Source organism: Panthera onca, chromosome D4, assembly GCF_046562875.1.
Source record: "Panthera onca isolate mPanOnc1 chromosome D4, mPanOnc1 haplotype 2, whole genome shotgun sequence".
Lineage (NCBI taxonomy): Eukaryota > Metazoa > Chordata > Mammalia > Carnivora > Felidae > Panthera > Panthera onca.
Genome location: NC_138351.1, coordinates 14,052,975 through 14,077,792, shown reverse-complemented (window position 1 = coordinate 14,077,792; position 24,818 = coordinate 14,052,975). Strand labels below are relative to the sequence as shown.

General features: G+C 39.9%; 1 protein-coding gene across 7 annotated transcripts in view; it reads left to right on the top strand.

The window, feature by feature from the left end:
- Positions 1–24,818, top strand: part of TRPM3 (transient receptor potential cation channel subfamily M member 3) — a 495,179-nt gene that overhangs the window by 249,270 nt on the left and 221,091 nt on the right. For all 7 annotated transcript variants that reach the window (XM_060610082.3, XM_060610081.3, XM_060610080.3 and 4 more), the window contains exons 4-6: positions 4,068–4,281; positions 7,705–7,829; positions 21,945–22,116. In XM_060610082.3, the coding sequence (XP_060466065.1) occupies positions 4,068–4,281; positions 7,705–7,829; positions 21,945–22,116 (511 nt within the window). The remainder of the gene's footprint in view (positions 1–4,067; positions 4,282–7,704; positions 7,830–21,944; positions 22,117–24,818) is intronic.

The window sequence follows — 24,818 nt, the reverse complement described above, 5'->3', positions numbered from 1 at the left end:
GTCAAGAGCAAGGACTCTGGCATCAGCAGACCTGGGCTATGGACCCTATCATTACCACTTACTATTGGTTGAACCTGATGGATCCTTTCTGTTCCCCATCAGTGAAATGTGGATGATACCAACCTCGTCATTACTGGGAGGAGTCTGTGAAATAATGTATGTTGCAGGAGTGTAGTAAATATACAAGGGTCTTGGTTTTGGGTTTAGGGTTTTTGTTTGTTTGTTTTCTCAGACAAGACACCTAGTGCCTCTGTTTCCCCATCTGTAAGACAGAGCAGGGGACAAGGTGATTCAAGGTCGTTCATTCCCTACTAGAGCATTTACCAGATTAACAAGAGCTCTGTGATCATGAGCAAGCTTTCCTTAACTGGGAAAAATACTAGGCTAATTCAAAAGGAATTTTAATACATTCAGTAGATTTTTTGGTCACTTTTATGAGGTTCCTTTTTTTCTCTTTTTTTTAAGGTGTAAGAGGATGAATAAGAGAACAGTAATTTAAAAAAGCAATTTTTTATCATCTCCCACACTAAGCATTTTTGGTTTGTCTAGTTGGGAAGCCTTGTGAGTCCCAGTCCTAATTTATTTCACTAAACACCCCTTTCTGGAATTAGTCAAAATGACATAAATTCAATTCAGCAGAGCTGCCAAATTTTAACTACTCAAGTGACATAGATTCAGTGCATGGGGACAGAAAGCACTTTATTCTTTGATCTTATAGCATTTGTTATCTAGATATTTTTCACAGAGTCACTCAGGGAGCTAATAAATGTAATAATAGAGAAACAATAACATAGCCTTTGTTTAAGAAACACTGTGTTTGCATCTACCACTCCAATACCCACCCTTCAGCCCCAAAGCTCCTTGTGTGGCACCAAAATGCATGCCTGTTGTTACTGAAAATTTCTGTTGGTAGATCTCAGAAAGGTCTTATCCTCTGCAGGAAAGCTTGTGTGTAAACTACGCCAATTCACACATTGTAAACTCTAGTTACAATTCTCTTGGTCTAATGTATTTAGCTAAAATTGCCAACCTTTACTCTTTCTGTTCCGGAATTGGTTTTTGCTACATAGATTAAATCAATATAAAACCAGCTCATTAGATCCCAACACCTCTTTGGATTTCTGGTATTGGTACGTAGGAAACTTTAGCTCCTTGGTATTTCTGGATGATGCAGTTTATTTTGTCAAGCTGCTTTCATGTTTTCAGCTACTTTGCCTCTTGTTTCAGTTAAATATATTTAAAATAGGCTTTAACAAAAGCATTGACATAATTTGAACTTTTTTTTTTTTTTTTTTTTTGCAACAGCGGGGGCTTTTAGATCCAAAAATTTTGCGATAAATTGTCATCTCCTGTATAACTTTCTTTACTTATACATCTAAAAGCATATATTTGCATTGCATGCACGTCTGCTCTTTTCGTGGTTCTACTACTTCAAGGTGAATACTTAACAATTTCCGAAGTTAGTCGGTACCTTTCTTTTCTCTCCCACGGGACATACAGAGTTTAGAATGCTTTAATGCTGATTGCTCCCAACTCACGTATATGCTGTAATATCCACTGCTTTAGCTCTTTCCCTTCCCACCACACATTAGATATTATCATCATTTTATATTATACAGGCAATGCTTTTTTAGATTTACAGTGTATTTGCTAATTTTTTTGTTTGCCATTCTTTCTTGTATCCCAGATTGTCCATGCGGGATCATGTAATTTCTCCCTGCTGTATATATCTTAAAACTTCCTTCAGTGAAGTCTGCCGGAGATAAATGCTCAGTTTGGGTAGTCTGAAAATGTCTATAATTTGCTCTCATCTTTGAAAGATATTTTCGCTGAATATAGAATTTTACACTGACAGATAATTTCTCTTGGCACATTGAAGGCACTGGCTTGTGGCACACATTTTTGCTGTTGAGGAGTAGACCTTCTGCCTTAAAATGACTGTTTCCTTGTAGGTGGTTTGTCTTATTTTCTAGTGGCTTTTGAATTTTTCCTCCCTTCTTTTGGTGTTCCCTTTGAGGTGTTGCTGAGTGGGGTTTGTTTTTATTTATTCTGCTTGGGATTCATTGACGTTCCCTGATCTGAGAATGTGTATCTTTCAACATTTCTGAAAATTTCCCAGCCAGTATCTGTTCAAGGGTTGGTTCTTCCCTGTCTCTTTTATTTCCATCTAGAATTCAGATGCTCTGTTCCAAGGTTTTCAATGTTGCTTCTGTTTTCAATTCCTTTGTCTCTTAAGGCTGCATCTGGCTTATTTCTCTGGATCTATCATTAGTGTGTCTAATCTGTAGCTTAACTTTTCCATTGTATTTTTCATTTAAATTATTGCATTTTTATTTCTAGAAGTTGTTTTTGATTCTTTTTCAAATGTATTGGTCTTATAGTCTGTTGTTCCTCATTGATGCCTTCAATAATCTCATTCAGGTTTTTAATATATTAAAGATAGCTATCTTATATTCTCTGAATATTTCAATATCTTTGAGGATCTTACTCTGCTACCTGTTATTTTTTTTGGTCCTCACTCATACTGCTTCATTTCCTTGTGCAATACATTTCATTTATTTATTTATTTTTTACTACGACATGCTTATTTTCCAATGGGAACTATCTGAGCGCTGGATTGAGCATGCATTCCTCCACAAACGATCTGCATTTGCTTCTTCCTGTTATCTGGAACCACTGCCCAGCCAGAACCATTTCAAATTAAATAGTCTGGTGTTTTTCAAACCACACTGATAGCGTCATTGTGGATCAAAGTCTGTGTGAAGGGGGGGCCCCTTGTTTATTTTTTTTTATGTTTATTTTATTTTTGAGAGACAGAGAGAGAGGGAGAGAGAATGAGAGGGGGAGGGACAGAGAGAGAAGGAGACACAGAATCCCAAGCAGGCTCCAGGTTCTGAGCTGTCAGCACAGAGCCTGACACAGGGCTCGAACTCATGAACTGTGAGATCATGACCTGAGCTGAAGTCCAAGACTTAACCAACTGAGTCACCCAGGGGTCCTGAGAGCCCCCCTTGTTTATAAATAATCAGAGAGGAATTTTTTCCCCATCCACTCAGAAACAAGGTAGAAGCAGGCAGGCTTCCTTGCTGTCTTCTTCTGTACATCAGACTTTCTTACTTTTTTCCTCCTTACACTTGAGAGTGGAGCCCTTTGAAACAGTGTCCCAGCTTACCTGGGGTGGCCCATTAGACTCATCCATCCTGCATGATGCCAGGAAAGCAGGTGCCGTTTTGCAGAGTTGAGGAGAAACCCTCAAGTCCAAAGCCTGCTTTGGTCCTTCCTTGTCTCCTGAGGACCCAGCTTCTACTCTGTTTTAGGAATCTGGATGTTTGCTCTTTAAATGCCCTCTCAGCAATGCATTTCAAAAGGCTTTCAAATGTATTTGCCCGGTATTTCAGTTGTTTCCAGCTAAAGATGGAAATCCTTATATAATTAAACTGAGATCTAAATGAGCATGTATATGATTATATAGATGTTTTTCATTGTGTGTATTTATAGCATTTCCTTTATGTATACTTAGTATCACTTATTTCCAGTTGCATCTGCTAACACCTTGAAATCTGATATACACTTTCATTTTTTAAGATTATTCTACAAGAACGATGGGCACGTCTTTCGTCACTTGTCTTCTTTAAAAGATAAATGTTTGGTATTCAGTTTTTGTAAATTAAATAAAGATAGCTATTGCCTTATTTTAAAATTTTTATTACATGATGTAGAACTGCAGAATTTCTCAAAACCTCTCAAAGTGACAGGGTCGCAGAAACATCTATATCTACGTCCAGTTGGCATAACTGGGCAAAGCTGGGCTCACAGTGCATTTTAGAAAATCGAACAATTTTAGAGTCTGTAATAAGTCACAATTTCAAGAACACCTTTAAAAGTGGCAAATGCCTTCACCTAACGAAGACTCTCGTGGTAAAGAAAATGATTTGCCTCTTTTCAAAAATCAGCTGTTTTAGGAGATGTTTTCTTCTCGTGCTACACCTATCCTTGCAATTGGGAAGGATAAGCCCCAGCAGCCAGCCCTGCCCTGTCTCCCTAATCGGTGGCCACTCTTGTTCTAGTACGTGCGAGTATCCTTCGATACGAAACCTGATCTCCTCCTACACCTGATGACCAAGGAATGGCAGCTGGAGCTTCCCAAGCTTCTCATCTCTGTGCACGGGGGCCTGCAGAACTTTGAACTCCAGCCAAAACTCAAGCAAGTCTTTGGAAAAGGTCTCATCAAAGCGGCCATGACAACCGGCGCATGGATATTCACTGGAGGGGTTAACACAGGTAACTGGAAGTCAGACAGAGGCAACCTAAGGCCATGAGAATGTTGTACCTAAGATCGTTTTCTCCTAGGGCTGACAATGTTGACATTCCCACAGCTATCTCTCTTCCCCATGTGTCCACGTTCACTGGTTCTCCCTCGTCTCACAGATTCTTCTGCCCTCCCTTAACCCACACGATAACCATACAGTTAGTTTTCAACCAAGAAGAATTACTTACACCTGGGAAGCAGGTTGGGCTATTTAATAGTTGACTATCCAGAATTTGTAAACATGACTAACGGAATTTCACAGGATATTTCAAGTTGCCAATTAAGTATCCAGTAATATTTCAAAGAATAACTTTTGCTCTAAACTTGGAAGCTCTGTGTCTGATCTTTAAGTAATTTTAAGTCTGGTGCACATAGCTCTAAATTTTGCAAAATGCCCATTTTATCAGGGACATAAATTGTGACAGCAACATCTGGAGTATTGTGTGTTTATTATTTAAAATAGTTTATTAAGGGGCACCTGGGTGGCTCAGTCATTAAACGTCCGTCTTTGGCTCAGGTCATGATCTCACGATTCATGGGTTCAAGCCCTGCAATGGGCTCTGTGTTGACAGCTCAGAGCCTGGAGCCTGCTTGGGAGTCTGTGTCTCCCTCTCTCTCTCTGCCCCTCCCTCACTCATACTCTGTCTCTCAAAAATAAATAAACATTAAACAAAATTTTTTAAGTAGTTTATTAAATCAACTCCAATAGAAGACACATCACACTCTGAATTCCAAGCAATTTTTTCTACCTGCCAAATGAGTTTCTCTGTATTGTGATACAGGTAGGCTGTCAAACCAATTCTCCCAAACCTTTAAGCGCTTACATGCAGCACATTATTAGTGTGGAGCCGATCATGGAATGGATGCCTGTAAGTTGCTCAGACATATTTCCCCAGCCTGACACACTTCCCCAGAAGTGCCCATTGGAAGTACACAAGTTATAGTGTAGCATGTTCACTCAGACTTGTTTCCAGGCTCCGTGCAGTGTGGAGTTGTGGAACAGTCTGAACATAACCCTGGACCAACGAATTCATCTCAATATTATTTACTCATTTGTTCGCAGCTTGGGTGATATGTGACCAAGACCTGCACTCAGAATTCTCCTCAATACCTAGAACTTGTGAAGGCTCAGCCTACAACCCTGTAGGCACATTTCAGCAGTGAACTCTGCACATGGCCCCGCTCCTCATTGTTACGTGAAATCCTGACTCAGTCTGTAAACTGACATGATCTTAGAATGCTCTGTGTCAGCTCTTTGCTGTTTGTTTTGTAGTAATCAAGTATCTACAAAGCAATTAGCTTTTGGTGGCTGTTCAGGCCTTAGGCTCCTGCTTTCATTCAGCTTAGCTGGCATCGTTCACTTGTGATTATTCAGTGTTTTGCTTTCCTGGCATAATCTGCACCTCATATACACACCCACTCAAAGGTTTCTAAAGGTCCCAAAGAAACTCTTTAACAATCTTCTGTTTCTGGGAACTCAGAGCACTGTTTATTACTTTTCTTCCTTTATGAAATGTACCCCGTATCAAAAGAAGTTACAGCATGAATTCTGTAATAAACCAAAGAATTCATCTCTGCCTCACTCCAGGCTAGTGTTCAATCCAATACCCAAAGTGAAGTTCTAATGATGGCATCTCAGATTACCTAAATGGCAATAGAATCGTGGCTGATGGAGGGCATAGGAAGTTAAACTTCTTGTCCAGGATGGGCCCTGAAAGGAGTTTTGCATGTAAATAGGGAAACACAATGAATACTGATATTCACAGCTTGACTCTTACATTTGTTTTTCTTCACCAGTACTCTATTTTAGAAGATCCCTAGATAAGCTACGAAGTGAAATTGTATTCTTATCAACACGCCAGCATATCCCAACATGGATTAGTGTTATTTACACGGTTTTAGTTGATTTTTTTTTTTAAAGGAGGGTGTTTCTGTTTGATCTTCTGAATATTTCAGAATGGAGTGATTCACATAAATGTGTCCTCTCTCATGATTAAATTTCCTGGTGCATTTTGACAGTTTCATGCAGTATTAGAACCCTTACTCTGTGCTAGCACGTGAGGCATACAAAGATGAAGTAAGACACTGACCCCCCCCAAACCTTCCCTGCAAGGAGTTTTGCCCTTAGAGGAGACAGCCTCATGTGGGATTGTGAATCTCGGAAGAATATGTTAGGTAACATACAGCACTGTTTGAGATATGCAAACTGCAATCCTGTTCAAAGGGAGAAAAAAATCAAATCCAATTGAACTTTCACATAGGAGATGGCACTAGGTGTGGATTTTTCCTTGAGAAATAGGTGGAATTTTGATAAGTGGAAATAACTTTTCTTAGAAAAGATATTTTATATCGTCTATAAAAAAATGATTATTTGAGAGGGAGGTTAACAGATTAGAAGTTGCATCTTTTTTAAATGCAATTTATCTTTATTAACAGATAAGAGAGAGGTTCCGTACCGTCTTGTAAACTGATTTTTTTCAGTTTAACTACAGTGAGGAAGGCCACAGTGATGTGGAAGGTCATTTATGACAGGAGAGGAAAACACTTTCATTGATGAAGCTAAAAAGCTGTATTTATATATTTTCAACATAAATTTTCCACGTAATATGCCAAGGTTTTCTTTGTAAGTAGGGTCTCCACCTTATATGTCGATAAATAGGAAGATGAAATAAAGGTTAACAAAATCTGAGCTAAGTAACTACTCTATTTGAATGACCCTAACTCATACACAAACTCTGGTATAGAGTTAATATAATATTAAGCATGGTGCTTTTTTATAGGATGTACTCATGGCACTGGTTCTTAGTCATACTAACATCATTATGCTTATAGAACAAGAAAAAGATTCCCTAAGTTTAAAGAACTGTATTCAATTTTTTCTTTCTTTCTTTCTTTTTCTTTTATTTTTTTAATGTTTGTTTATTTTTGAGTGAGAGACAGAGTGCAAGCAGGGGAGGGGCAGAGAGAGACGGAGACACAGAATCCCAAGGAGGCTCCAGGCTCTGAGCTGTCAGCACAGAGCCCAATGCAGGGCTCGAACCCATGAGCCATGACATCATGAGCCTAAGTCAGATCCTTAACCAACTGAGCCACCCAGGGACCCCACTTTTTTTTTTTTTTGACATTGGATGCTTTCTAATTTTTTTCTTAGGAAAAAAAGAATTTAAAGGAGAATAAGAAATGCATTGCTAGAGTTCATATACAAGTCCTGCAAATGTATCTGACATTAAAGCCATAAATTTATGTTCTCTTCTGAACACATGTAGAAATGTGTCAAAACTTTATACTCATTGTGTATAACCTTGTGAACCACCCTTATCACAGTTTCCTTTAGAACAATGGTGAGTAATTGCTTTAAAAAAAAAAAAGAGTAATACTTTTCTTTTCCCTCTTAGGTGTTATTCGCCATGTTGGGGATGCCCTGAAGGACCATGCATCTAAGTCTCGAGGGAAGATATGTACCATAGGCATCGCCCCCTGGGGAATTGTGGAAAACCAAGAGGACCTCATTGGAAGAGATGTAAGTCCTAGAAACTGCCCCTGTCTGTGACTTTTCTTAAAGGTGATATCAAAAGAGCAAAATAAAATGAGAATTCAAAATATGCATATTACAGTATTCTCTTAGCCCACACCTCCCACAATGAAATTCATGTTAGGAGTAGTTTACTACAAGACCATGTATTTTCCAAAATCTGTCTTTGTAAACTCCAATGTCAATTCTTATGATCAAAACAGGTCTGAAGTAAGATTTACTAACTATCCTCTTGGTTTGAATCAAGCAGTGGTCTTTCCTCACCCATCAAACCTTGCTAGTTCTCTTGACACAGTCCAGTTAAGATGAATTAACACCAGGTAACATAGAGCAGCATGAGTTCATTGACTGCAGTATTAAATGGGGACCCTCTCGCCCCAAGTCTCCAGCTTCTTTATTATTTGAGTGCCCTTCCACTAGCTCAGGAAAGCCACAGAGGAAGATGCTTTCCATTCAAGCTGTGGCTTCCCTGCTTGTGCAGGGAGTGTGCACAGCGTCATTCTAGATCTTCCTTTTGGAAACTACTCATAAACCCTTGACCATACTCTGCAAGGTGCCAACCTCTCTTTCCTTTTCTCAGGTCCAGAGCCACACATTGACTGATCAGTCAAAGGGTTTTGCCAGAGAGAATTTATCTTACTTTTTCTGAGTCATCATCTTACTTCCATTTCTTCTAGGGTCTTGTTTTTGTTTTGTTTACCACAAACAGATTATCCACAAACTCCCTGAGAGGGTTTTCTCTCCTACTAACCACCAGACTTTCTCTTATATAACTCTTCTCAAAATTCCACTGATAGGAATTGTGCTTAAACTCTAATTGCCATACTTTATTCACTGCTTTTTCCACTGATAATTTTTACAATAAACTATTGGTCATTGCACCTCTACATCAGATCAATATAGTCTTCCCTTCCTAATCAAGGCCTGCCATGAAGTGTAACACATGTGCTAAGTAGTTTTTTTCCAAGTATCTGAGCCAAAAAAAATCAAAGAGGTTGAGAATTGATGGGTCTTAAATTGCTTCTTCTATTGTGCACTGAAACCATCTTATTTAACATTTTTTTTAACATTTTAATTTATTTTTGAGAGATAGAGACAGAACATGATCGGGGGAGGGGCAGAGAGAGAGGGAGACACAGAATCTGAAGCAGGCTCCAGGCTCTGAGCTGTCAGCACAGAACCCGATGCAGGGCTTGAACCCACAAACCATGAGATCATGACCTGAGCTGAAGTCGGACGCTTAACTAACTGAGCCACCCAGGCACTCCTGAAAGCATCTTATTTAATGTAACACAACATGTGTAATTTTTTTCTTCCAAATTTTTATTTAAATTCAAGTTAGTTAACATAGTGTAATATTGGTGTCAGGAGTAGAATTTAGTTATTCATCACTTACATGTAACACCCAGTGCTCATCACAACAAGTGCCTTTCTTAATGCCCATCTGCCATTTAGCCCATCCCCCCACCCACCTCCCCTCCAGCAACCCTCAGTTTGTTCTCTATAGTTAAGAGTCTCTTAAGGTTTGCTTCCCTCTCTGTTTTTTTCTTATTTAATTTTTCCTTCCCTTCCTCTATTTTTATCTGTTTTGTTTCTTAAATTCCACATAAGAGTGAAATCAAACATACACAATTTTTAATGCAATGCAAAATACTTTGAATAAAAAAAATCAAACGTCATGAAATACAGTAGACAAACACTCTTTACATCCTTCAGAACCTTTACGTGATAAGAGGTGTCCATATCGATGCTACCAAATTACATGTAGAAACACTAATTTACTAAAAACAGAGGGTAAGAAATGAGGTCCTAGTTTTATCAGTGTATTATCCTCTTAACTAAAACTTACTGGCTGTTTTACAACACACATGCCTTGAGTATCTCAAGCAGCAATTTCCAAAGTGATATGTAGGCAGAACTGACCAGAAAAACAAGCATTAGTAATTTTTTTCAGAGTATCTGCAACTAGTCTTTGATGAAATATACTTGAGTTAATCCTTGCCTCAGATTCCAAGCTGGCTTTGAAGTTGCTTATGAACTAGAGCAAATATATTTCTTAGAGAATTCGAATACGCTGAAGCACCCCTGGTACCAAAAGTACTTAATAGTGCATTTTGTTAACAAGTGAATTAATTATTTAAAATGTGATCATTCAGAAGTCATTTTTAAATGTCCTTTGCTTCAGGATGTCTTAGTGTAAACCTGAGTTACTATTATTCAGTTTTTGAGGAGGGGGGGAACCATTTTGGAACTTTCTTACTCAGATGAACTATGAATAAACAGCTGCTTATTTCTTTATTCAAGATAGAGTAACCAAATAATTACCTCAGTTGCCTAAACATTTGCCCACTGCCTTTTTGTGTCATTTTGTGTGTCTTGTAAATTCTATATGAGTGCAGAAAGATAGTACTTGCTTTGCATTTACTTGCCTTGCATGGTTGGAGAAATGACCCCTGATTCATCTTCTTCCAATTCGCGTTCTTTTCCTCTGATTTCACCTCTTCTTGTGCTCCTCCTTTTAACTTACTTTCTTTCTCCCCATATTTCTTCCCAGTGTTACGCCAATAGGAACTTACACATGCCTAAGCCAGTGAGGCTGAGTTGCACTGTCTGACTTCCCAGTGAAAAAATAGCCTTGACCCCAGAGGACAGTAGGAGTCACTCATGTTCAGTAAAATGTGCACATTCATTCTCCCTGCTCACAGGGGCCTGATAGAGGCACACCGTGGCTCACACAGATCCAGGTGAACCCTGCAGAGACCATCAAGAAAAGGATTGACATTGACAGATCATAAATAACACAGGAAAAACAGTGAATTTTAGTTTCTTACTATCTTTGACCAAAGTCTATTGAATTTCAATCATTCTGTATATTCCCACCCTCCCCCTCAAAACTGGAGAATTGGAATATGCATAGGCTTTCTCAGGGTCTTGAACAGTAATCGAATTTGTTTTTCACATTATAAATTACTCGGACCATAAATGCTGCTCTTGGTGTACCTGATTTATGACACAGTTTGAGGGAAATTTGTATATGTGTTTACTCTTCTAATGTTATGATTAAAAAGGAATATGGTGCCAGGTTGTCCTAAAAAGAAGTATTTGAATAAAGTATTAGTTAGTGGTCACTTGTGAAATGTCCCCCCAAAATCATTGAAGTAGAAGTCTTGTCCGATAAGCTTCTTAAGTAGTTATAAGAATTTCCATAGCTTAGCTTAATTTACTGCCTTCTGTCCTTTTCCTTTCATCATATATAGCAAAAACTACATATAATAAACATCAAGAAAATAAACCTTTTAGCATCAGACACCAGGTATCAGAGGGAAAAATACTAACACATTATTAAAAATCTTTACCACTTCAGAATTCTATCAAAATGCATTCATTTAAAAGAAATGATTTGTATTTTTGGCTTAGTCTGTGTGTAGATTTCAGAATAAGGTTGAGATGGCACAAAATAATTTTCAAGGGAAATCTAGGAAACTTATATGAAATAAAAATAGGATAAAAGAAAGGCTCTACTTCATATGCTGAATATTTTATTACAGTAGGTTTATTTCCAGACAGAGAGAAAATATAGATCTTTTTATTTCTGTGGGGCTGGCCCTCAGATGAGCACTTTGAGAAGCCGAACACTCAAGTAGTTCTATGGATATTCTAGTGATCCAAGTTGTAGACAAGGCACTTACTATTCATCTTAGCATTGATTACCCCTTTGGAATGGCACTATAAAGGCAAAGACTAGCCCTTAACATAAAGAAGAAAGATTAACTTGCCCTTCGGTCTGCTTCCAGATATTCTTAAGCATCTACCTCGCTTCACGTCTGATCTCTTGGCTAGATTTTAGGTTAGACTTTGAAGATACAGGGCATTAGCTTCAGATTCTCACAGCTCAACTTAGAGCCTCACATGTAGGAGGTGCTCAGACCATGAAGATGGATTGGGCATGATGAAATTCAGGCTACAAGGAAAATTGACATTACAGAAAAAAAATATAATGATAAATCTTACCTAGTTCACAGCTTTACCACAGTTTCATCTCCATACAGGCCCCCAAGCTTGATTATACTTTAGTAACTATAATGAGGGCATTTTTTAACCAAGCATCTAAATATAAAACTATTTTCTTATGTAGCAACTTAAGGTGGGAGGTGAATGGTAAAGCTTCTATGTGTTGGATATGGGAGCAAAGAAGAATGGAATGAGAACAAGTCTTTCTGTAACCCTTTTGAGAGGTGCATGGTCCACCCAACTGAGGAATGAACTACCCTTGATTCTTCAAGTTTAAATATCTTCTATTTAACCAAACCTCCAATTAATAGATCAAAACAACAGAATTTGATGAGCAATAAGGCTACAAATATTGTAGACAGTAATAATTTTTTACCCTGCCTTTAAATGTGAAAGTGAATATTGTTCAGCTATTAAGTTTCACTACTCTGTCATTTCTCCATATGATTCCTACTGCCCCATTCTTTTATTACAACCCATAATCTACTCTTGAGTCAAACTAAGCCCAAGGCTCACCTCCACCAAGATGTCTTCCATGACTGACTTCACCCATAATGTCATATCCATGATTATAATTCTCCTACAGACCTCCTCTTCCCCAATTTTGGTAAAAGTTCCTCAAAATTAGAGATTGAATTTTTGTTTCTTTGTTTCTTATCGACCACTAATATGATATTTGGTGTGAAGGTGAGGCATTGACATGTGACTTAAACTCTGTAAGAGTTGATTTCATCATCTTAAAGTAGACTCCAAAAATACTTGCTCTATATTTATACAATCTGTATGAGCATAATCATAATAGTAGTACTTAGAACTTATTGAGCTCCTGTTTGAACTCTCTGTGATTGCATAGCTTAGGCTTATGAGGTATGTATCATTATGTAAGAAAACTAAGTAAGAGTTACTGTCTCCAAAGCCCATACTCTTTTTTTTAAAATACATATTCATTTATTTTTTAGAGAGCACAAGCAGGGGAGGGGCAGAGAGAAGGGTACAGAGGATCTGGGGTAGGCTCTGTGCTGACAACAGCAACGCCCAATGTGGGGCTCGAACTCACGAACTGTGAGATCATGACCTGAGCTGAAGTTGGATGCTCAACCGACTGAGCCACCCAGGTGCATTAACTAATAGTATGCCAAGTGATCTATAAGAAAATATTTAATGATGTTTTTATTATTAGTTGAGATACTGGCAACTATCTTATGCCTGTAAATTGGACTCAAAAATAAACTACAAGAATGACCAGAACTATTTTCTTTGTCCCTAGAGAATTTCTATCTGAACAGATAATGAAAATATCCCCAGTATAAAGTCAGGAAAGTATTTCCATTGAATTATGATTTTTCCATGACTCATTTTAGCCTTATATTTCCTTACTTTAGAAAACAGTCTGACCAGAATTGTTTCAGGTAATTGAACAGTTTGTGAATCATTTGTAATTTGTCTTTTCTCAAATCTAGATTAACAAAATACATGCCAAATTAAAAATCTAGCCATGATTGTAAGAAAAAGCACTTTTCATTTTAACTTGTGGATAAAATTGTATTTGGGAAGATTTCCAACACATCATCTTATGTAGTTATTAGATTATCATGACTTTCAATGATATCTTCTATTTCCCCCTGAAGTATATATTTATCCTCAGGATTTTATAACCTTTAACAGTTCTTATATTTAATTGGAAAGTGTTGTTTTGATGCCATCTCTATATTTCAGGCCCCCAAAACTGAGGTTTAATAGTGCATTTGTCACCTATTTCTCAGGGAAACCAAACAAGATTTCAAATTGTGAGCTAGGAAAACCTTCCAGTAGTGGTTCTCACATGGAATTTATTGGACTTCTAGGACTAGGTTATATAAGATGTATCCAGAGGATTCGAGAAGAGAAGTTCAGAGACAAGGAGACTCACCCAAGTGTGTTGCAGTTATACAGGAGCTAACGCTAGCTAATCATGGACCATGTTCAGATTCTAGGCTACATTCATTGACATAGGAACTGCTGTTTCAGTGATGACAATGTTGAGCTTGGATTTGGATGTGCTGATTTCAAAGTTGCTTTGAGATATCTATGTGAAAATGTCCAGCAGGACAGTAACCTCCAGTATGAGGTGGAGTCACAGAAGCAAGATCTGGCTATACCCTCAAGACTCAAGTGGCACCTGCATATAGATGAAAATTAAAGCCATTGTGGTGAATGGGATCACCAAGGGAGTGTATGTAAAGGAAAGGAGGGCCTACACCTGGATCCTGGTGGTGTCCAATATTTAATGGTTAGGCAGAGGGAAACCAAAAGAAGGGCTGAGAGGTAGAAGCAAAACCAGAGGCTGTTATGAAAGCCAAGGGAAAAGTGTGCTCCAGGAGGATAGAGTGAAGGGCAATGCCAGGTACAGTTGAGAGGCTGAGGAGGATGAGGACTTGGAAATGTTCCTACAGTTCATCAAAACAGATGTCACTGGCATCACCAGTCAAAACTGTTTCCGAAGAACGATGAAGGGGCTGGTCTCAAGTCACTGGGTCGAAGAGGGAGAAGGGGAAGAAGTAGAGACAGCCAACGGAAACTAACCTTCTCAAAGTTTAGCTCTGATGAGAAGTGATATGAGTAGCTGAAGGGAGCCATTATTTGTGAGATTTTTTTCTTCAAGGAGGGAGAGACTTGAGTCTGTTTATGTGTTGATGGTAGGGGAGAAAATAAAGGTAGTGGGAATATAATTGAGGAAATATGTCCTCGATCAGCCCCAAGATGATGGGGTCCAGAGCTAAAGGGAAGAGGAGCCATCTGCATCCTTGTAAATGAAGAAGAAGGAAAAGAGTATGTAAGCAAAGGGTTGGTGGCAGGATATTAAAGTGTCAGCCTGGACGTTTAGCATTTATCCATGAAATAATAATAATAATAATAATAATAACAACAATTCTCATAAAAGCACCACTTTTGTTGAGCTTAAAAATGTCAGCACCCATCACAGATGACCATTTAATTCTTATAATGGCATTCAGAAGTTGTTGCTTTTAGCATCACTCTCATCCTTCCGTATCACTGATGACAAAACTAAACACAAAATGATTAAGTAACTTGTCCAATCTTACATGACTAATAAGTCACATAGCTGGTATTTCAGCCTTGGCCATCCAGCTCCCAAGACCACATCCTTTCCTACGATGCAGTCTGACTTCTCCATGATCATAGCAATCATTTATTTGAATGCATATATGTGTTTTAGATCTCATTTAATCTTTACAGTACCCCCGCTGAGGTGGTTATATTCATCATTAATCTCCATTTCCATATGGAGACTCTGAGATGCAGAGGGTAACAACCTGTGTAGGGTCACCCAACTAGCTGTTGTGTAGGTGAGGGAGTCAGACCATCTTCCCAGTGAGAAAAGATGGTGTGAGGAGTCAGACAGGTACACTGAGACAGTGGAGGATGGCAGCCCCTCCACAGCCCCAAAGCTGACTGGAGCCCTGGAAAGATGCAGGGGGGCTCTAGAGGTCATGAAATTACGATGCACCAGTGATTCCAGAATAGAGAGGAGAGAATACGTTTTGAAGTCTCAACATAACATTAATATGCTATGGTGTTGTCTAGTGCTGTGTAACAAATTACCCCAAAACTTAATAGCTTAAAACAACATTTCTTGTCTCATGGTTTCTGTGGGTCAGGAATGTATCAACAGCTTATCTGTGTGGTTCTGGTGTGGGCCTCCCTTAAGGTCACAGTCAAGATATCAGCTGGGGCTGCATCATGTAAAGGATCGAATGGGAATATGGTACCTTCTTCCAAGATGATTCACTCACATGGCTGTTGGTAGGAGTTTCCCACCATGTGGACCTCTCTAGAAGGCAGCTTTATTATGGCAGCTGGCTTCCCCCAGAGTAAATGATCCAGGAGAGCTGAAAGGAACCCTTTTATGACCTAGTTTCACAAGTCATACACCATCACTTCTGTTTTATTCTATTTCTTAGAAGTGAGTCACTGAATCCACCACAGACCAAAAGGGAAGATTTTCAGAGAATTTTTTAACATATATTAAAATCATCCCACTGACACGTGGTGACTTCTCAAGCAAGTAACCCCTTTTAGAACTCAAGGTCATTTTCCCACTGCTAGTAGGCTCTTCATGTGGATCGTCCATGGCTCCCCTCAGGACAGGGCAAAGGGAAGTGAGCCCATTAGAACAGAAAGCCTGTAATGAGGACACTGTAACCCTCTGCAAGCCCATGAGTTGAGGGACATGTTTGCAAAATGCTGTGGAACGATGTAATTGCGCATCCCATGGATTTTGGTAGGAAATATGCAGATGAGGTATCTGGGCCCTCTTCGGGATAGATCCCTGGGTTTGATGGTTTCTTGTTTGGATTGCTGGGCTGGAGGCAGCATCTGGGTTTCATATGACCCTGCTTTATCCCTAGACTTACCGCCGGGCTGGCTGAATAGGAAATAATGAGCCCAGTGTCCCTGTGAGTGCAGACCTCGCTATGATTTGAGGATACACAGTGCCTTCCTTTATTTGTTTTTCATCTCATCCTCCCAGCCCTCCTGTTCCTTTATCTCCGACACAGAGGCTGCTGCCCATGTCTCAACAGTATCCCCTCATCCCTCCCAGAGACTCAGGCCTGATCCTAAGAGAACCTTACCCCACCCCTTTGTTTCCTTTCTCTAAAGCACAGACCCCATCTCGCTGCCTGCTAGTGCTTCTCCTGACCCCTACATGCTATGCAGTTCTAGGTGGCCCATCTGGAAATCATCTCATCAGCTGTCAGAAGGATTTTAGCGCTCAGCTGAGCCACTGGCAGAAATGTCCAGCAGCAAAACCAATCAGAATATCCTTTATGAACTTAAAATCAGGCTGGGCCTTCCATCTTCCCTCTAAATGCCTCCTGGCCTGCACAGGAGCATAAGTTCTACATGCTGCATAGAGTCAGAGGAAGGGTGTTAGTGGGGCACATTTGGGCCAAGAGACTTTACCTCTCTGAACATCTATAGTTTTGCCTATAAAATAAGCATGGAATGGATTAATCTATGAGAAGGTGTCTATCACAGTACCTAACATATAATAAACGGTCAATGAACGCTACTTTTCTTCCTGCCTAATGTGAAATCATAGTGCTGTTAGGAGGGAAAGGCTGATTCAATGTGCCACACGTCCCTTAGCCTGCTACTTGCCAGGGGCATGTTGATACATACCTCACCAGATTGTAAGTTCAGGGATTGCCCAAGGCCTGTGATTGATGACTCAAAAATCCAGTTTAGCTCAAGTCAGTTCTGTTCAGGAAAGGAGCTGCAGATGAGCACCCTGCTCTTGCATTGTGGAAAGGGCCACCAAAGAAAAGAGACCCCAGGACATGAGTGGACCACCTTTGTGTCAGTTTTCTGTACTCACTTGGAAGAAGCAAATGTACTTTTCAACACAGGCTGTCCAGACTCAATCCTACAGGTAGAAAGCCCTCAGAAATTATAGTCAAACCCTCTATTTTATGACAAACTACCAACCAAAAAGTTTCTTTCAATACGTATAATTTGAACACTTAGTAAGAGACATTACCTAGATGCAGGATTATATGTTTCCTCAAGCCAGCCCAATAGTCATCACATACATTTCCTCAAGACATTCTTAATGAGTGAATAAACAAAGGAATGAATGAGTTGAAAGACTTGTTGCCCAAGGTCACACATTAGTAACTGGAAGGAACTAGAACCTCCATCTCCTAACTTCCCACTGAGTACTCCTGAGTGAGACCAGAACACATGTGAAAATAGCTAGGAAAACTCAAGCAGGTATCTTAGATCAGCTCCAAAATGATCTACTTAAGCCCATCCAGGGATAAGAAATGCAGCACGCTGACACCCACCCATAAAGAATGTTCAGATTTTCCATGGCGCCTCTGGAGCGTTCCTCTCCTGGCATTGATAATGACAAGCGCATGACATAAAGGGCCTTCACCTTCCTTAACTTCTTACACACCTTCCACTTCATGGCTTCTCTTTCAGAGTCAAGGTACACAGAGGCCTTGGAACCAGAATTTTACCAATCAGCCAATACACAGTGGTATACAATGTATTAAAGAGTGAAGAATTCTCTCATCTACCCTTGGGGGACAAGAAAGAGGGGCAAAATGTTATCACTTAGAGGTATCCTGGCCCATGATACCCAAAGAGTGCAAAGTATCTAAAATCCATTTCTAAGCAAATTTCCCTTCTGCGTATACATAGTCCTGTATTTACCAATCATGCAAGACCCCTTTATATGTAGGCCTTTGTGATGTCATTCAGCCTTTCTCCTCCCAGGTTCCTCACCTGAAATATAAACACAGAAAATTGTTTGATTGACTCTTTTCTTAATTCTCTCAAAGATGGTACATAACCTGGACCATCCTATATTCTTAGGAGAGGTGGTCCATTATGTATAGGCATTAGGGCTTGATTCTCTGAGAAAACACTGGCTGAAAAATAAGCTAGAGCCTACAAGTCTGTCTACAAGTCCTGAACATGTCACATTTGTTCTTGTTATGCACTCTCATGCACGCACACGCGCACACACACACACACGCGCACACACACACTTTCCAAAAAAATCCTTTTCTATGAGCCTTTAACAATAAAAATGGATGTGTTACCTCCAAAATGTTGTCAGAGGGAAGAATTCATCTGTGGCACAAAGACGTTATTATTTTCCTATTTGAGAAACATAACAGGAAGATCAGCAAATCTTTTGTAGATATGCAAATTGTAACTCAAATAAGAATAGACTGCTGGTATGTTTCTTATGAAGAATATTAAGTGGATTTTGTAGGCAAGTTAGGCCAAGACACATTCCTCTTCTGAAGTATTTGGGAAGTCGTTTCCACCTTTGCAGTTAACCCACAAACAATTCCAGAGCATCACCCTCTGAAGTGGCCTGAGAGGAGGTGACAAAGTAGAAAACACTTTGTGTGTTTTGCCAACTGACTGCTAATTTTTTCCTTTACTTCTATTGATTGATTTAAATCCCTTGCGTAAAACAAGAGACGGTGTGATTTGTCTGTCATTTTGTTCGCTAGTATAGTTGGTAAAATAAAGCCGAGCTTGAGAAAGAATTCACATTTATATATTGCCTGCCAGGAACCAGGCAAGGTGCCAGGTACTTTGCACCTCAAATCTCATCTAACCCCCATGAGGTAAGTGGTTTTTATCATTTCCCTTTTACAGATTAAAAACGTGTGCCTCAGATTCACACAGCCACTTGGCAGAACGAAGGGGACTGAAACGGATTTCCATGGCTCATATGTTCTGAGTTTTCCAGGGTTCAGCAGATCTTCCTCCAGTGATGACAGGAAAATAAATTAGGGCATTTAGTGATTTTTCAGATGTATATCCCCTGTTAAACAGCAGACAAAATCTCTACCAATATATGCGCACCTCTAACTTACCTTCATACAAGATCAAATGAAATGGAGAGGAGTTAGACAAAGAAGTTAAAATTGATGAGTGATGCTGGAAATTTGACCCTCTAGCCATGACTGATTCAAATGGACAGTATTCCCAAAGAGCTGGTACACCATGTTTCACCAGGAAAGAAGGTCAAAACTCAGAAGACTGAAGCATCACTGTCCTTAGAATCCTGTAGTGAAGGAAACATACATACAGAGTATAGTTAGATGATTTATTGGTGTTCTCTTCTCAGTTTGTGGTTATGTCACTTGACCCAGAATTATTTTCACTACTTTATTCATTCAAAAATTTGATGTTCACTGATGGTCCTTAATTAGTTTCCAGGAATTAGAAAATGTATTCTCATGTCTCACCTAGAACAAGTGTCTGGAATTCACTATCATGCATAGTTTAACCTCTAGAAAATCTGCTGTCCCCTGCCTCTCAAGGAAATTCTTTGGGTCTTCCTCCTTCTTGGCATGGTGCCTTGGAGACCTGCTGTTGGAAAAGAGAGAACAGTAACTACAGCATTTTCTTTTGCCCAAAGGTTCAATGCAGAGGCACTTTAAGAATAGGAGAAAGTCCGTCTGCTAAGCCTCTTTCAACAAAGCATTAATATTTATTAACTTGAACTGTGCTGTAGAATGAATGTTTTATGATCACAAATGAGTAACAACAAAATGGGAATTTCAACCACAAGCGACCCACTCTTCCAGTGATGAAGAACTCAGGATGGAGTTAGCACACCACTCTCTCTGTATTTTGGGGACTTTCATTCGCTCATGTAGACAAAGGAGTAATTGAATGCTGTTCGGTTACAGGAAAAAAAAGTCCCATCCATTACTGGAAACAATAATCAAAAAGTTATGAGTTTCCTTTATCATTAAGAGTCAACTAAAATGAAGCTATGAATTTATGTTATATTAATGCTACATTAACAAATAAGACATATATTAAAAGGAATGAAGGATATTTCAAAAGCTTAAAATTACACATTTTAAATTTAGATTAGATCAATTCCCAAACAATTCAGAAAACAGGGTTCTTTCTTTTTTCTAATTTTGAACAAAAGCATGCCTGTCTCAAGTTTTCCTGTTCATTCATTCACTATTTATTGAGTAGATTCTGTTTGCCAGGCACATAGAAATGGATTTTGAAATCAGCATCAAGATCTAAAAAATGACTTTTATGAGATCTTTACTATTAAAGACTGTCCTTGCTAAATCACTTTGTAATTTCTTTAACAAACTACTCAATCTTACTACAGCTTTTCATGGTGAGTTATTACATACTAAACATTAACAAGAGCATCTCAACTCCGTAATTAACGTACACAGTGCACAAAGGCAGGAAATAAAAACCCTGTAGCATTTATCTCTATTCTGTCAATTCTGATGATTTAGTACAGGGATAACTATACTGGGTCTGTGCAATAGTGTGCTTGTCCAATGTTCCATTTTATAGTCTTGAACGAAGTCTCTACCTAAATATTTTAGGAGATTTCCAAAACATCATCTTGTCTCCATTGTGTCTAAGCAGTGGGGGGAAGGGGAGTACACATAGTAAGCATAGATTTTGGAATCAGACCTGGGTGTAAATTCTGGGTTTGTGTGTAATACACTCTTGAAGAACCTATTTTACCTCCATTGCTGTTTCTCCATCTACAAGTTCAGCAGAACAGCGTCATGCGGTATTGTTGCAAGGAATATAGATGATGTACGTAAAGCCACGAGATCTGGCAACTAAAACTCACGATAGGTTTTGCTCTTCTTTTCATATCAAAAATATGAAAGACCACCCTAAGAATGACTGTTTTAGGTAATATAATTCGCCACAAAATTAAAATAATGCAACCACAAAAAAAGACAGAGATGAACACTTTGATGCATATCCATTTCATGAGACAGGTATTTGATAGTCAACGTTTCCACTTAGATAAGGTGTCTAATAAGAACAGTGTTGATTTTTGACTGAACAGACCTTCAGATTACTGAATGGGCTTGACAGAAAGAGAACCCCGCCCCGCCTCCCATACTCCAGAACCATGATTGCTCTGCTGTGCCGATTAAGAGTATGGACGTCATGTGGGGCCCCTGGATGGCTCAGTTGGTTAAGTGTCCAACTCCTGATTTGGGCTCAGGTCATGATCTCATGATTTGTGAGTTCAAGTCCCGAGTCAGGCTCTGTGCTGATAACACAGAGCCTGCTAGGGATTCTCTCTCTTCCTCTCTGTCTCTGTCCCTTCCCTTCTCACTCTCTTCCTCTCTCTCTCTCTCCCAAAATAAAAAAAAAAATAAACATTAAAAAAAATATGGGCATTGTGTAAAAGAGAAAGAAAAAAACCAAAATTACTAAATGTTAAAATTATTTGTGGTTCATCAGCAGACAAAAGATCGATGTAAACATGAAACCATCATTCACATGGCAGTTTTTGAGCCCAACGAGAGCACAAACTCTGTTTTCTGTATAAATTCGGCATATAAATACATACGTTATTCTTTATAATCTTGCTTGGACTGGGGAACACTGACTGTAACACTTGCTTCTACTCACCGTGCTAATATTTTCACCGTACCAAAGAATTGATTTTTCCTTCTCTCTCTGTCTCCTCTCTGTCTGGTTCTCCTTTTCATATTTTGCCCTTTTGTTCTCTGACTTCCGCCTCTTCCTTTTGAAACCCTGCAGGTTGTGCGGCCATATCAGACCATGTCCAACCCCATGAGCAAGCTCACTGTGCTCAACAGCATGCATTCTCACTTCATTCTGGCCGACAATGGCACCACTGGCAAATATGGAGCCGAGGTGAAGCTAAGGAGACAACTGGAAAAGCATATTTCTCTCCAGAAGATAAACACAAGTAAGTAGGCTACCCTTCCCACTGTTGCGCCTCCTACGAAGCATGCTGAAAGTGAGCAACTCAAAGTACACCTTGTGGCAATGTTATAAAAACTTGAGCAAGTTTCAAATGCAGATCATTATGTGTCTGCTGGGCCAGTGGTTAGAACCCGAGGAAGTCATCTGGAGGAGAAGACTAGACGCATAAGACGTGTGGTCACAGGATGAGTGGACGTTTGTCAGGCGTGAACAACTCAACCCACTCTGGGGTGTATGCATGCTGATACACTTCCCTTTCCAGACTTGTCCTACATCCTTTACACTGTACTTTAAGGAGAAAAGGCACCCTAGAGAAGTTGTTTCTATTTATTAAGCTATTTTTGGTGGCTAAAGTATTTTATATACACACACACACACACACCACACAGGTATATATACATACACACAGGTTTTGATCTCCACTATGCCTGTAGAAAGGCATTTCAAGGCAACTGATGTTCTGTAAACAAAAGTATCTTGTGTAACCATCTTCATGAACTTTCATTTGGTATCTTAATTTGATGTATGCATTTATTCATCTTTAAAAGTATATGTAGTTATATATATGTGCATACGTATGTGCACCACATAATACATATCTGGTGGTTGCACTAAAATTACCTCTTAAGTATTCACATGTTATTGTGCCCACAGTTAGCTATGGAAAGGTACCATCGTGGAGACAGCAGTGCTCCCCAAGTTGTGAAGCAGCTTCCATTTAAAAGTAACAGAGGGTACCATCCCTCCTCACAAAATAAAGTTCAGTTTGTTCCCACAAAGTAACGCTTGAGGAGGATTCCGGGCAGGCTCAAGCTTCAGGGTAATCGTAGGTCCCACGAGGGAGACTTGGATCTAATCGCTTCAACTTTCAAAGCCTGCAGTTCCAAATAGCAAAAGATTCTCTTTGGCTGGATAAGTTTCCAAAAGCTCAGTGTGAAGTGTTTCAGCTTGTCCAAACGGCTGTTCTCCTCTCCGTTCTTTGCTCTGCATCTGTCCAGGATGGCTTTTCTTCGCCAGACCCACCTTCCTCCCAGAACTGGGATGTTCACCCTCTCTCTTTCTCATACTTCTCTTTTCTGGTTCCACCTTTTAGGTGTTACTCCTGTTGAAGCAGCCAGGTTTCACACTTTGATCTTTTTCACAGAGGAGTCTGGAATCGTACATTTTGGGGTAGGCCTGAAGTCCACACTGTATTAGGAAACTGTCTTCTATCTAAGAATCCCCAACTGTCTTTGGAAAGGGGAAGCAGCATTATCCCAAGATCAACATCTTTTGGAAAAAGAAAAGGATAGAAAAGACTTGAATCAATTCAGAAACCCATGGAGACCAAATGTAATAAAGCACTATAACCAATGGGTAGTAGGTTTTGTGATACTAAAACTGGATTGTATTAGGATAGTTGATAGGAAGGGCAAATGTTGTCTTATCAATGGTATCTGTTTAGATGTTGATAGGCTTAAGCATTAGTTTTTATACACCGTCAGGTTAAGAATGAGCCCCTAGATGGGAGTGGCCCGAAAGATGCAGGATGGGAGCACGACAGACAAAGAGCAAATTCAGAGTCAGGTTCAGTGCTCAGCAATGAGGCAAAATCTGTTCAGACAGACAAAGCACGTCATTGTGCCAGGACCTGGTGGCAGCCAGGCCGGTTAGTCAGTAGTTAGGAGGAGAGCTAGGTATGCGGCTATATAAAGTACATACTCAACTAAGGGGATGCCAGGGGAAGTTAAAACCCAGCTAAGGCTCTGTTTGCCAAGCTCTGCACCTTACACGCTGCCCAAGGAAAGGAGACCTTTTTTTCTGATTAGTAATCCTAGAGGGAACACCTTTTTGTAATTTATGTGCCTAGAAGGGCACCTTTCTCGAAAGCTCACAGAGGTGCTGTATGTGTGGATGACCCTGCCGGAGAGGCCCAGAGGGGCTCCTGTACTGTGACCTGGCCTCAATGAGGAGCAGAGCCCAGCAGCATGGAGTCAAAGAGCAGGCCAAGGCTGGTCATGATGTTAGGGATGCTGGAGGAGTCAGGACCCTCTGCATGTGCCTCGTGCCATTTATAGGGAGCGTGGACCCTTGGTGGATTACCAACGCAGGAAGCAGCACACAGAAACATTGACAAGTAGGGGCCCATTCAAAGGAGGGGAGAAGCATGTACCCAGGTACCAAGCTCAGGACAAGGTCAGAGAAGCAGGCTAGAGACTCCTGAACGGCTTCAAGTCCACACACAGGATTACGTCTTCAGTAGGAGATGTGACCCCAAAGTGGGTTAAGTGACAGTAAACTGGAACAAGGTGGGGAGACAGGGGGAGCCAGATGGTTATTGGAATTATCATAATTTATAAACAGAATTTTCCTCCCTTCTTTGGGAACTGTATTTGAGGATTTGTAGAAACCCACAGGCTTTCATTCAGTGAAAATAATCAAATGGGAAGAGGAAGTTAAAGACACCCAGGGGAGATCTCTGAGGTCACAGGAAATAAAAAGGCTCTGGGTCAGCAATTTGCCCATGAGCTGTAGTGAAAAGTACCACGAGTTAGCTTTACAGCAGCTCTGTCCCTAAACTTCGTTGTGAGAGTGATCAGCTTATCTCAGCTGCCTGAGACTGTCTTAGATTTACCATTGAAAGTCCCATGTCCCTGGGTCCCCCAAGTGCCAGGCAAACCATGACTGCAGGTCGCCCTCCAAGTG